The sequence below is a fragment of the Dasypus novemcinctus genome, chromosome 21, assembly GCF_030445035.2.
Source record: "Dasypus novemcinctus isolate mDasNov1 chromosome 21, mDasNov1.1.hap2, whole genome shotgun sequence".
Classification (NCBI taxonomy): domain Eukaryota; kingdom Metazoa; phylum Chordata; class Mammalia; order Cingulata; family Dasypodidae; genus Dasypus; species Dasypus novemcinctus.
In genome coordinates this window covers 24,718,859-24,730,434 of record NC_080693.1, presented here as the reverse complement: position 1 = coordinate 24,730,434, position 11,576 = coordinate 24,718,859, and the positions used below count along the sequence as shown (strand labels likewise).

General features: G+C 44.3%; 1 protein-coding gene and 1 non-coding gene across 4 annotated transcripts; both read right to left on the bottom strand.

Annotated features, from left to right (window-relative positions):
* Positions 1–978: 978 nt before the first annotated feature.
* On the bottom strand, positions 979–10,585 carry TMEM107 (transmembrane protein 107). 3 transcript variants are annotated; one of them, XM_058283517.2, is made up of 6 exons: positions 10,316–10,553; positions 10,090–10,157; positions 9,892–9,992; positions 9,047–9,143; positions 8,669–8,786; positions 979–1,087 (listed from the first exon to the last, which is right to left on the bottom strand). In XM_058283517.2, exons 1-5 carry the CDS (start codon positions 10,400–10,402, stop codon positions 8,717–8,719), a joined length of 423 nt encoding a protein of 140 aa, XP_058139500.1. In that variant the 5' UTR covers positions 10,403–10,553; the 3' UTR covers positions 979–1,087; positions 8,669–8,716. The 3 variants fall into 3 exon arrangements, with proteins under 3 accessions (XP_058139500.1, XP_058139499.1, XP_004462484.1); XM_058283516.2 differs by lacking the exon at positions 979–1,087 and adding an exon at positions 7,727–7,792; XM_004462427.5 differs by lacking the exon at positions 979–1,087 and having other exon boundaries at positions 8,506–8,786; positions 10,316–10,585.
* On the bottom strand, positions 7,999–8,133 carry LOC111765101 (U8 small nucleolar RNA). Its single transcript, XR_002797536.2, has one exon. It is a non-coding gene; the product is annotated as a U8 small nucleolar RNA (small nucleolar RNA).
* Positions 10,586–11,576: the final 991 nt, after the last annotated feature.

Here is an 11,576-nt window from a genome sequence, read left to right as displayed (position 1 = left end):
CCTAACCCTGAAGTGTAAGAATGGGGGTTTTCCGAAGAAAAATGGGGGTGCTGTTACCAGGGGGGTAAAAAAAAGATAGCTGTGGAACAGGCAAAAACAACACGATATGATAGGAGAGTTACAGGCCACTTAGGGAAAAGGCACTGAGAGTTACCACAGGCCTGGCACGTAGCAGCGCCTCCCACCAACACATGCACCTGGATTATCTCAGTGAAGCCTCTCAATGACCCAGTGCAGTGTTGTTAAGAAGGGGCCTGAGCCACTTTGGTTCCTTTGGTAGCCATCAGTAACCTGCAAAAAAGATCAAGGTGGGTGGTAGTTCAGCCACACATCAAGGTATTTATTGTAGAAAATTAGCAAGCAAACTCAAAGCAGTTCATACAGCCTGCTCTCTACGCTTGAGGAAGGTGGGAACCTTGCAGGGAAGTTCCACCTGCGGTGGATGCAGCACTGCCCCAAAGGCAGGGTCGTTACCCTCATGGACAGCATCGGGAGCTCAGAAATCCTCGAATCCAAAGGCTGGACACTGGGCCATACCTCAGGCTGCAGGCTGCAGGCCTCACTCAACTCTTAGTCTTTGTTTGTGCAATGGTGAGGAGGGTCTCTCTAAAATACTCTCGCCAGGCCTCATAGCTTGAACACCAGTAATTTCACCGAGAGCCCTTTGCCAAAACTCACTATGCTGATTAACAAGTCACCTGTAGCAGTTTGATATTATCGATGAATTCCAAAAAGAAATATTGGATTATGTTTGTAAACTGATCTTTTCCTCTGGGCATATTAGATTATATTGGATTTAGAGATTTGCTTGATTAAGTAATCAGGTAAACCTCTTGTGCCTGCCCGTAGGAGGTTGAGTCCCCACCCTTTGGTGGGTGGGGACTCACAGATAAAAGGCATGGCAAAGGACAGAGTTGGGGGCTTTTGATGTTGGAGTTTGATGCTGAAGCTGGAGCCCCAGGGAGAGAGACAGAGCCGTTTGCCTGAGAGTCTACAGTTGACCTTGTGGAACAAACAGAAGAGCTGAGCCCAGAAGAACCCAGGAAGCCTGAACCCTTGCAAACGTTGGCAGCCATCTTGCTCCAACCTGTGAAAATAGACTTTGGTGAGGAAAGTAACTTACACTTAATTGTCTTGTATCTGTAAGCTCCTACCCCAAATAAATACCCTTTATAAAAACCAACCAATTTCTGGTATTTGGCATCAGCACCGTTTTGTCTGACTAATATACCACTGATTTCACAATGAAATGAAAAACTATTTCTGATTCTAATTGGCAAAGCCTCTGGTGTTGATCAAGAGATAGTAGAATGGAAATAGAAAGATCAAGGGCATATATGAAAAACCAAATGGCGAAAGACTGAAAGCTTTCCCTGTGAGATCAGGAACAAGAAAAGGATGCTCACTGTCACCACTGTTATTCAACATTGTACTGGAAGTTCTAGCCAGAGCAATTAGGAAAGAAAAAGAGATAAAAGGCATCCAATTGGAAAGAAAGAAGTAAAATGTTCCCTGTTTTCAGATGACATGATCCTATGTACAGAAAGTCCTAACAAAAATCTATAACAAAGCTACTTGAATCAATAAATGGATTCAGCAAAGTTGCAGGGAATGGATCGAAAAGCAAAAATCAGTACAGTCTTTCTATACAGTTGTCATGAACAACCTGAAGAAGAAATCAGGGGAAAAAATCAATTTACAGTGGCAACTAAAAGAATCAAATATCTAGGGGGAAGCAGCTGTGGCTCAATCAGACGAGCTCCCTTCTACCATATGGGAGGCCTGTGGTTCAGGTCCTGGGGCCTCCTTGTGAAGGTGGGCTCGCCCGTGTGCTACGGAGCACCGCCGGGCCCACAGACACCGCAGACAGCTGACTCAGCAAAGGTGATGCAACAAAAGATGGGAGACAAGCAAGAACACAGAAGAACCCACAGCAATTGGACACGGAAAGCAGACAGTAAGCAAGCTGCAAGGCGGGAGGGGAAATTTAAAAATACAGACACAAAAGAATGTATAGCAAAATGGACACAGACAGCAGACAGCATGCAAAAAAGTCGCAAGGTGGGGAGATAAAAAAACAACAACCTAGGAATAAATTTAATCAAGGTTGTAAAGGACCTATACACAGAAAACTACAAAATATTGCTAAAAGAAATCAAAGAAGACCTAAATTACAAGACTAAATATTGCTAAGATGTCAGTTCTACCCAAAGGAATGTACAGATTCAACACAATCCCAATCAAAATTCGAATAACCTTCTTTGCAGAAATGGAAAAGTCAATTATCAAATTTTAAGGAAGGGTAAGGAGCCCTGAACAGCCAAAACCATGCTGAAAAAGAAGAACGAAGTTGGAGATCTCATACCTCCTGGTCTTAAAACTTATTACAAAGCCACGGTAATCAAAATAGCACAGTACTGGCACAAGAACAAATGTATAGACCAATGGAGTCAAAGTAAGTGTTCAGAAATCAACTCTCACATTTATTTATAGCCAATTGATTTTTTTTTTTAAGGAGGTACCAGGGATTGAACCCAGGACCTCATTCATGAGAAACAGGTGCTCAACCACTGAGCTACATCCACTCCCGTCCCAACTGATTTTTGACAAGGGTCCCAAGCCCACTCACTAGGGAATGTAGAGTCTCTTCAACAAATGATGCTGAGAAAAATGGATGTCCATAAGCAAAAGAATGAAGGCAGAGGGAAGCCGATGTGGCTCAAGCAGTTGAGTGCCTGCCTCCCACACAGGGAGGTTCCAGATTCAGTTCCTGGTGCCTCCTAAAGAAGATAAACAAACAGGGAGCAGAGACAGAGCAAAAACAATGAGCTGACAATGAGCAAACAGACAAGGGAGCCATCTTGGGAGTGGTTTGGAAGAATGAAGATGGACACCTACCTTGTACCATGTACAAAAATTAATTCAAAGTGGATCAAAGACCTAAATATAAGAACCAGAACTATAAAACTCCTAGAAGAAAACATAGAGAAACATCTTTGGGACCTTGTGTTAGACAATGGTTTCTAGACTTTATATCCAAAGCATGAGCAACAAAAGAAAAATTAGGGAAGCGGACTTGGCCCAATGGTTGGGGTGTCCGCCTACCACCTGGGAGGTCCAAGGTTCAAACCCTGTACCTCCTTGAGCAGCCCCAAGCGCAGGGAGTGCACCCTGTAAGGAGAGCCTCCCAGCCTGCCCAGGAGTGGCGCCGCACATGCGGGGAGCTGACCCAGCAAGAAGGGAGATGCAGATTCCCCATGCCACTGATAAGGATGGAAGCGGTCAAAGAGGAGCACGTAGGGGATGGACACAGACAGCAGTCAACTGGGGGGGGGGGGGGAAGGGGAGAGAAATAAATAGAAAATAAATCTTAAAAAAAAAAAAGAAAAATTAGATAAATGGACCTCATCAAAATTTAAATCTTTTGTACATCAAAGGACTTTATCATGAAAGTAAAAAGACAAACTACTGAATGGAAGAAACTATTTGAAAACCATATATGCGATAAGGGTTTAATATCCAAATGGCAAGGGAAGGGGATGTGGCTCAGCTGATAGAGCATCCACCTACCATATGGGAGGGTGCAGGGTTCGATACCCAGGGCCTCCTAATCGGTATGGTGGGATGGCCGATGCAGAGCTGCCATGCGCAAGGAGTGCCGTGCCTCACAGGGGCACCCCCACGGCAATGACCCAGCAATCCTACTTGTAGGTATATACTCAAAAGAATTGAAAGCAGGAACTTGAACATATATTTAATTCACAGTGGCATTATTCACAATTGCTAAAAGATGGAAGAAACCCTAGTGTCTGTCAACTGATGAATGGATAAACCAAATATGGAATATACACACCAGGGATTATTCAGGTGTAAAGAGGAATGAAGTTCTAATACATGCGACAACATGGATGAACCTTCAAATTATCATGTTGCATGAAATAAGCCAGACACAAAAGGACAAATCTTGTATGATCTCACTGCTATGAAATAATTAAAATAAGTAAATTCATAGAGTCCAAATACTCTATTAAATACTCATTACCAGGGACTGGAGTGGGGGTAGGAAATGGGGAGTTAATGCTTACATGGTAGAGTTTCTATTTGTGATGATGGAAAACTTTTGATAATGGATAGTGGTGATGGAAGCATTACATTGTGAATGTAATTAAGAGGACTGTACTATATATTTGAATGTGGTTAAAGGGGGCAATTTTAGGATATATATATATAACTAGAATAAAAAATTAAAAAAAAAAAGACCTGTAAAACACAAACAGGGAATCCTAATGTAAACCATGGACTATAGGTAATTAACTACAGTTAATAGTATAATAAAATTATTTTATCAGTTGTAACAAATGTACCACACTAACGCAAGGTGTTTATCATGGGGGGATATATGGATAATCGTTTTCTGCGTGATTTTCCTGTAAATCTACTCTCCTCTAATTAAAAGAGAGAGAGAGAGAGAACACTGAAGCATTTGTAGGAGCCGCTCCTGGAGTATGGACAAGGAGACTAAGGCCCAGAGAGATTAATGTCCCACTGCCTAACTCTGGGTGAGGAAGGTGAGGAGCTGCACCCAAACTGGGCAGCCTGGCTTCAGAGCTGGTTCCCAGGGTTTTTGCCCTAGACTAGGGCTTGTAGAAGAGAGCAGCAGTAGCTCCTTGACTGAAGACAGAAGTTGGAGTGATCATTAGCATTGTAAGTGCTAGCCAAGGAGATAACTGGGTATTTTGTCTCCAGGAACTGACACTGTGTCAATGAATAATTACTGAATGAGTCTGAGCAGGAACATCCAGAAGACTAGGTGGTAAACCAAGAGAATGTAGTTCCAAAGATAGGAAAAGGAAGGATTCCAAAAGAGGGGAGTGAGCAACATAGCTGCTGCAAAGAGGTCAAGCTACAGCCTGAGAAATGACCTCTGGCTTTAGGAACAAGGAACTCACTGGCCATGAGTAGCTCCTGCAATGGTAGGGGCAGGGGTGTACTGGAAAATGTTTAGCAACCGACTCTCTGGGAAAAAAGGAATGCATACATACATACATACATTTATTATAAATTTTGCTGATATAAAGGATATGTAGCACCAAATTTACAAATAATAAAATATACAGTACTCTTCATTGTAAATTCCATATTCTTATATCTATAGTCAACCTATGGCTGTAATTCAACCTTCATTGGACACAGGGAGTTGCATTCCAACTACATATATGTGATTATTTTGTTTTTGTTTTATCTTTTTACACGTGTGGTTTTAGCATTAGTGTTGGTTGGTATTTTTATTTACATTTACAAGACAAAAATGAAAAAATGAGGGTGTATGTTGAAATTTCATTTGTTCCTCAATGACACAAGTATATTCTTTGCTGAATCTGATAATAGTTTTCAAATCCTGGGAGAATATTTCCATTTTTTTTGTGTTAGTCACAATGTAAGAACTACAGACATAACACTTTTAAATTTAATCTACGTCAACATTTTTGGCATCACTTTCTTAAATCTAGACAGTCAGTAAAGCTGGTTTGTAGCATCTGCCAATTTCTTTGGTGTAAATACTCCCACAAGGCCAATTTCAAACTACCAACCTGACATCACTGAATGAAATACAGTATCCCCACCATACCAATACAATAAATATAAATAATGTCAAGAGCATAAATAATAGTAAAATGATTAGGAAGTAGTGAGTTTTGAGTATTTACCACTTTTTTTTTTTTTTTTTTAAGGAGGTACCAGAGATTGAGCCCAGGACCTTGTACATGGGAAGCAGGCACAACACCTGGCTACACCCACTCCCCAATTATGACCTCTTTTTTAAAAATACAATTTATCTAATTGTAACTTTACCCAACTTGATTTTTAACAACTGCCATATTTAACCAAAAGTTACTAAAAAACAACTTCAAAAGGGGCCAGCTCCAGACCACTGGGTTGGCAGTGAAAGTCAGACTCCAGAGAGATACAACTTTCCTGATCGAAACTATCACCTCCCCCCCCCCCCCCCCCCCCCCCCCCCCCCCCCCCCCCCCGGCACCGCCTGATCACCGCCATAATGGGCATATGCACACTCCTGGGAAGGACTGGTCCCAGTTGCCTTTGCCCTATCGCCACAGCGTCCCCACATGGCTGAAGTTGACATTTGAGGACTTGAAGGAACAATTCTACAAATTGGCCAAGGATCCGATTCCTTCACAAATTGGTGTGATACTAAGAGACTCACATGGTGCTGCGCGAGTATGTTTTGTGACAGGCAATAAAATTTTTAGAATTCTTAAGTTTGAAGGACTTTGCCCCTTATCTTCCTGAGGATCTTTACCATCTAATTAAGAAAGCTGCTGCTGTTCAAAAGTATCTTGAGAGAAACAGAAAGGATAACGATGCTAAATTCCATCTGATTCTGATTGAGAGCCAAATTCACTGATTGGCTCAATGTTACAAGACCAAAGAAAGTCGTCTCCCCTTCCCCCACCCCAAATGGAAGTACGAATCATCCACAGCCTCTGCCCTGGTTGTATAAATTTGTTTCTGTACTTAGAAAATACAGTCATTACTTTAAAAAAGAAAAAATTCTATGACCGGAGTTAATAGCTAGAATATAAGTCACTAGAGAACAGAATGTAGTTGAAGAATGGAAAGCTGAAGTTTATTTAATCTGTGCAGAATTCATAAAAAGTTGTTTGTAAATGAATAGAAATGGTGAAAGTGCATCATAGAATTTGTAATTAGTAGCACTAACATACAGGTTTTGATGGCTTTTGTTGTTTTTCTGAGTAATGAAAATGCTCTAATATTGATTGAAGTGATGAATGCACAACTCTGTGATTATACCAAATGTCGTTTTATAAATAAACAATGACATTTTATAAATAAACTGCATGGTTTATGAACAAACAAAAAATAGGGTGGGTTGGGGGGAAAATACACCAAATGTAAAATATGGACTATAGTTAGTAGTAATACTTTGAGGATGCTCTTTCATAATTTGTTACAAATGTTTCACAATGCAAGGTATTTGCAGTGGGGTGCTATATTGAGCCCTGTATGATGATATGCATGTTTGTTTTCTAAATTCACAACTTTTACTATACACCACTATTGTTTATATATGTTCATGTATGAATGACATACATAGTTTATCTCCTTCATGAGTCATAATATCTGTGATGGCAGAGGCTAAGTATGGGTTATATTTACATCCATAACCACAGTACCTACCACTGTGCTTTGTGTTTAACAAATACTGGATAAATCTTCAGGATGAAGGGCTGCAGGGGAAGGGACAGAGGACCGAGGAAATGCATACATGTGTGGGGCATCAGGGGTCCTCACCTGAAGGGCTTGGCCAGAAGGCATCTCCTAGGCTGCCCTCGGATTAGTTGGAGTAAACTGGGTTCTACCATCAGGGCTGCAAAGCTGAGGGAGAGTCCTCCTGACAAACACTGAATCGGCCCGCCAGAAACATGACCCTGACAGAAGTCCTCTTCTGACATGGTAGAACTTTATAGATCTTGCAATTTGTCTGTTTGCATAATTCCCTATAGCGTGTGTTTTACTTCTTTTTGAACATGTTCTTTCCAGGTGTCATCCAATAGGTAGGAATGGGTTACTGACCTCACAAGACTGCTTTGTCTGATGTGTGGGTGGGGGTTACAACCATCAGTGCGTCCAACCCCGGCCCGGTGGAATACTTGGCAAATAGACTATTTGTGACACCAAGTAGACACTATCCTCTCATACAAAACCAGAAATATGCATTAAGACTCCTTGTTCAGAAAAGCATTTGAAGCTAAAAAAGAAAAAACACAACCAAATAAGTCAAAATTATAGACTTACCAAACATATAGCAAATAACTGAAATACACAGGTAACCAATGTTTCCCAAAACAAAAACAACCCCCATCTACCACAAGTAATACTATTAAACTAAAACGCTAGTACACAAGCGCTTTGCCTCCTCGTACGACAAAAAAAAGAAGAGCGATCGTTAGGAGTATCAGATAGGAGTAACCAGGATGTTGCAGGTCCTGATTACGCAGAACGCTAATCACGTGTCATGCGAACTCCAATCATCACGTTCCAATCTGCCCTCCCGAAGGAGGAACAGGTCAGGATTAACCCTCCTAACGATACTTTTCATAAATGTGCTATGTCCTCCTCTGTACAAAAGATTCCGCTCTTACATAGGGTGAGTGTATAACTCTTGAACCCGGCCACCCCCAAGTTGTTTAGGCCCTTCCATTTCTATTGCTACCTTTCTTTTAATTACTTTTTTCTAGCTGGCTCCCCCAAAAAGGATAAGCCAATTCCTCCCAGAATCCTCCACTCACGAGCTGAACCCTTTATTTACATATCTCCACCCATTCCCTGCCGCAGAACGTTACCGTAATAACCAGAATAAAAGCGATAACTGTACGGTCTGCAAGACTGAAAAATAGTTTTCTGCTTCTCCAAATATTTAACCATCTTCATTCTCTTCTGAAATTTTATCATAAGTCTTGATCTTATTATAAAATGTATTTTATTATAAAACACTAAATAAAACGCTAACAATCCCAGACTTGGGAGCTAATTATCCCAACACACATCATCTACCAAATGCAGTCTCAGGCTGAGAAGCCTACTCCTTCCGCTGAGAAGCCTACTCCTTCCATCTTTCACGAACCGTGAGCGGCTCCTTGCCTTCGTTCCTATGTTCCCGTCATGGAGGTGATCAGAAAGGTTTCTTTTTCAACCCAAAAACGGCGACGAATAATGCCATTTCTGTGACCGCTGGGAGGGCGCTGCGGGGGGGACGGGGCAGAGCTGAGCGCAGGGTGGTGCATTCAAGGCCCCTTCCAATACCCAAATCCCCAAACCAAAGACTCCACCCCCAAAGTGTAGCGGGGCTGGGGGAGGGGAGCGGAGGAAAGGGCTTCAAAAGTCTACAGGATGTTGAGAGCATCTGGCGTCTCACGCTTGGGGGAAAGGGCTGCGTGGGGAAAACCTTCAGATTTTGGGTAAACCTTCCTCCCCCATCCCCAAATATTGGGTACTACCTTACCTGCAGAAGACAAAAATGTACCAGTACGTGGTGCACTCCCAACGCTCGAAAATGAAGAAGGATAGGGCCACTGATGCACTACAGTGAGCGGCGATGGCTTGGGAACACACCAGTGTCAAGGAATACCTCTTGGACAGGTAATGATGGGCCAGAAAAGGCCTGGGTGGGGATGGGGGTTAGTGGCTGACATCTATGCTTAGGTTCATTTCTTGCTCCCACCACACTACAAGGTCCAGAACGATCAGTCCAGCTTCCTGAGTTTTAAGACAGCCATGTGAGTGGAGGCCAGACTGAGCCTGCATAGCTGGGTCTCCAGGTTATCCCAACACAGCCAGGACCCTTCAGTAGGCTCCCCACCTACCCACAGGCCACAGAGAAATGCACACAGCGCCTCAACACACTCTGCTGGAATCATCCTCTACACTCTGCTGGAATCATCCTCTACCATCCTGCTCCTCCTGGCCCATGATTCAGGTGTCAAGAGCCTTCTCTCTTCCCTTCCTCTGTCTCTTCTGAGTTCCCCTAGTGCTTTTTATCCTTACGCACTCCTATAGGTCAGTGCTAACCCACAGAATTACAGATGTTTGCGTGTCTGCTTCATCCTCACAGTAGAAAACGGTCTTACTCTGATTTCTGGTTCTCCAGTACCTTGTGAATGGCAGAGGTTTAACAGATGTTTGAAGATGGTATTCAATGACCCACATTACCTTAGAAGACCTCTCAAATGGAGAGATTCTGTTCGCCCACCAGGGCAGGCCTCAGTGCCAGAAAAGGCTAGTTAGGTAGCTGAGAGGAGACCGGATGGAAATGGGCGTGTAGGAAAGGTGCGCGGGCAGAAAGGATACAGATTAGGCTCTGGGTGCTGTTGAACATGGAAACTCCTGAAAAGAAGCCGGCCAGTTCCACTGCAAAGAGGCCCAGGGTGATAGAGAGTGCTGCCAACAACCTGCAGAGAGAAAGGGGTTTGGCTCAGGTCTTTGGACTTCTAAGACCCCTCCACTCCTATCACCGCTTCATTTCGATCACCCGCCCCAAGAGCTCACTGAACGTCTTGCTTCTCGTACTCCTCGCGGGTGAACGTGAGAGGCAGGCAGGCCTGGATGTTGCTGTCCTGCGGAGCCACAGAGAGGAAGAGGAGTGTGAAAGGGAGGCCGGCTGCTGGGGAGGGCGGTGGAGGGCAGCACCCGAGCGGGTAGGTGCAGGGCAGTCCTGGAGAGGAGCGGGGCGGGGCCCACGCCGAGGTGGGAGGGAAGCAGCCGTGCATCTTACCCGGGACCAGAATAAAGTGATGACGACCACCAGATGGGCCAAGAGCGTCAGGAAGCGAGAGGGCACGAGCCCCGAGATCCGGCCCATAATCCACGACGGCAGGGGCACCGCCCAGAGCAGAGGTCGCGGTCTCTGAGACTGGAAACTCAGGGCGGGTCGCTCCTGAAGTCCCCCCCACACACACACTAGCGAACAAAAAACTCGATGCTCGGCTTCTTCCCGCCGGCGCGGGCTCAGCCCGGTTGTCGTGGCAACCGCGCACGCGAGCTGGGCGCCCGGCTCTCTGGAAATCTCGCGAGAGCAGTAAGATCTCAAGTCTCAGCGAGCTCAGAAAACCTAAGCCTTCGCTGTGCAAGACTGACTCCCTCCACCCGAGTCTCCTATGTTGCTCGATAATTTAGTGAGGGATTCGCAGAGTGCAGGAAGCGGCCAGCTCTCTTGTAGAAGGATATGGATCAGAGGCGTGTTTCGAGAAGAGAGTGGACCGCAGGGCCTGGAAAGGGGAGCCGGGTGGCTGTGGAAGGGAATGAAAGAGGCCCTGCGTCCCCGGGAGTCTCACGGACAGGGACGCAGACAGCGCGCGGTTTCTTTGTGAGGTGGCCGGCACCCACTTTTACCCAACCGCCGTCCAAGGACCTGTTACTGTCGGCGACCTCACTGACCTTTGGGCCTCTAGGGGATCTCTGCAGATGGGCAAGCCCTCCCCGCTCTCATTACTCACCGTCAAGTTTCTGCCCACCTCTCTGCAGAACCTTTACTTCCTGCCCCCCACTCCAGTCTCTGTGTTTAAGCACCTTAGGCTACAAGCCCCGAGAGGCATCTGTGATTTCTTCGTTAATTCATTCAACAAATATTTATGGACCACATACTAAGTGCTAAGTACTGTACCGGCCCTAGGAGTACGTTGGAGAACCAGACAAAGTACCTGTTTTTTTGAGTTTGTATTCTAGTTAGGAAGATCGACAGTAAACAACGCACGGTAATAGGTGCAGTAGAGAAACTTAAGAGCACTAGAATATGACCAAGGAAAGGCTCTTTGAAAATAGGTCGTTTATTTTTAAAGTTAAATATTTTAGGGAATTTGGCCAAATATGAGAGGAAATGCATCTCTCTGTCATCCAGGCCCCCAAAGTAATAAGTGGTCTAACGTTTTTAACTCTCTCTCAAACGGTTAAGGAAAAAAAAAAGTATCTAGCTAGAAAACAACGATGAAGCAAATGTGTCCTGAGTGAAAGCACATGGGAATTCTTTGCACTGTTTG

Coding starts and splice junctions, on each gene's coding strand:
- TMEM107 (XM_004462427.5), bottom strand. CDS start 10,402: ATGGGCCGGATCTCGGGGCTCGTGCCCTCTCGCTTCCTGACGCTCTTG. Junction 10,158..10,315: donor TCACTTTATTCTGGTCCCGG/GTAAGATGCACG, acceptor GTGGCTCCGCAG/GACAGCAACATCCAGGCCTG. Junction 9,993..10,089: donor TACGAGAAGCAAGACGTTCA/GTGAGCTCTTGG, acceptor TTCTCTCTGCAG/GTTGTTGGCAGCACTCTCTA.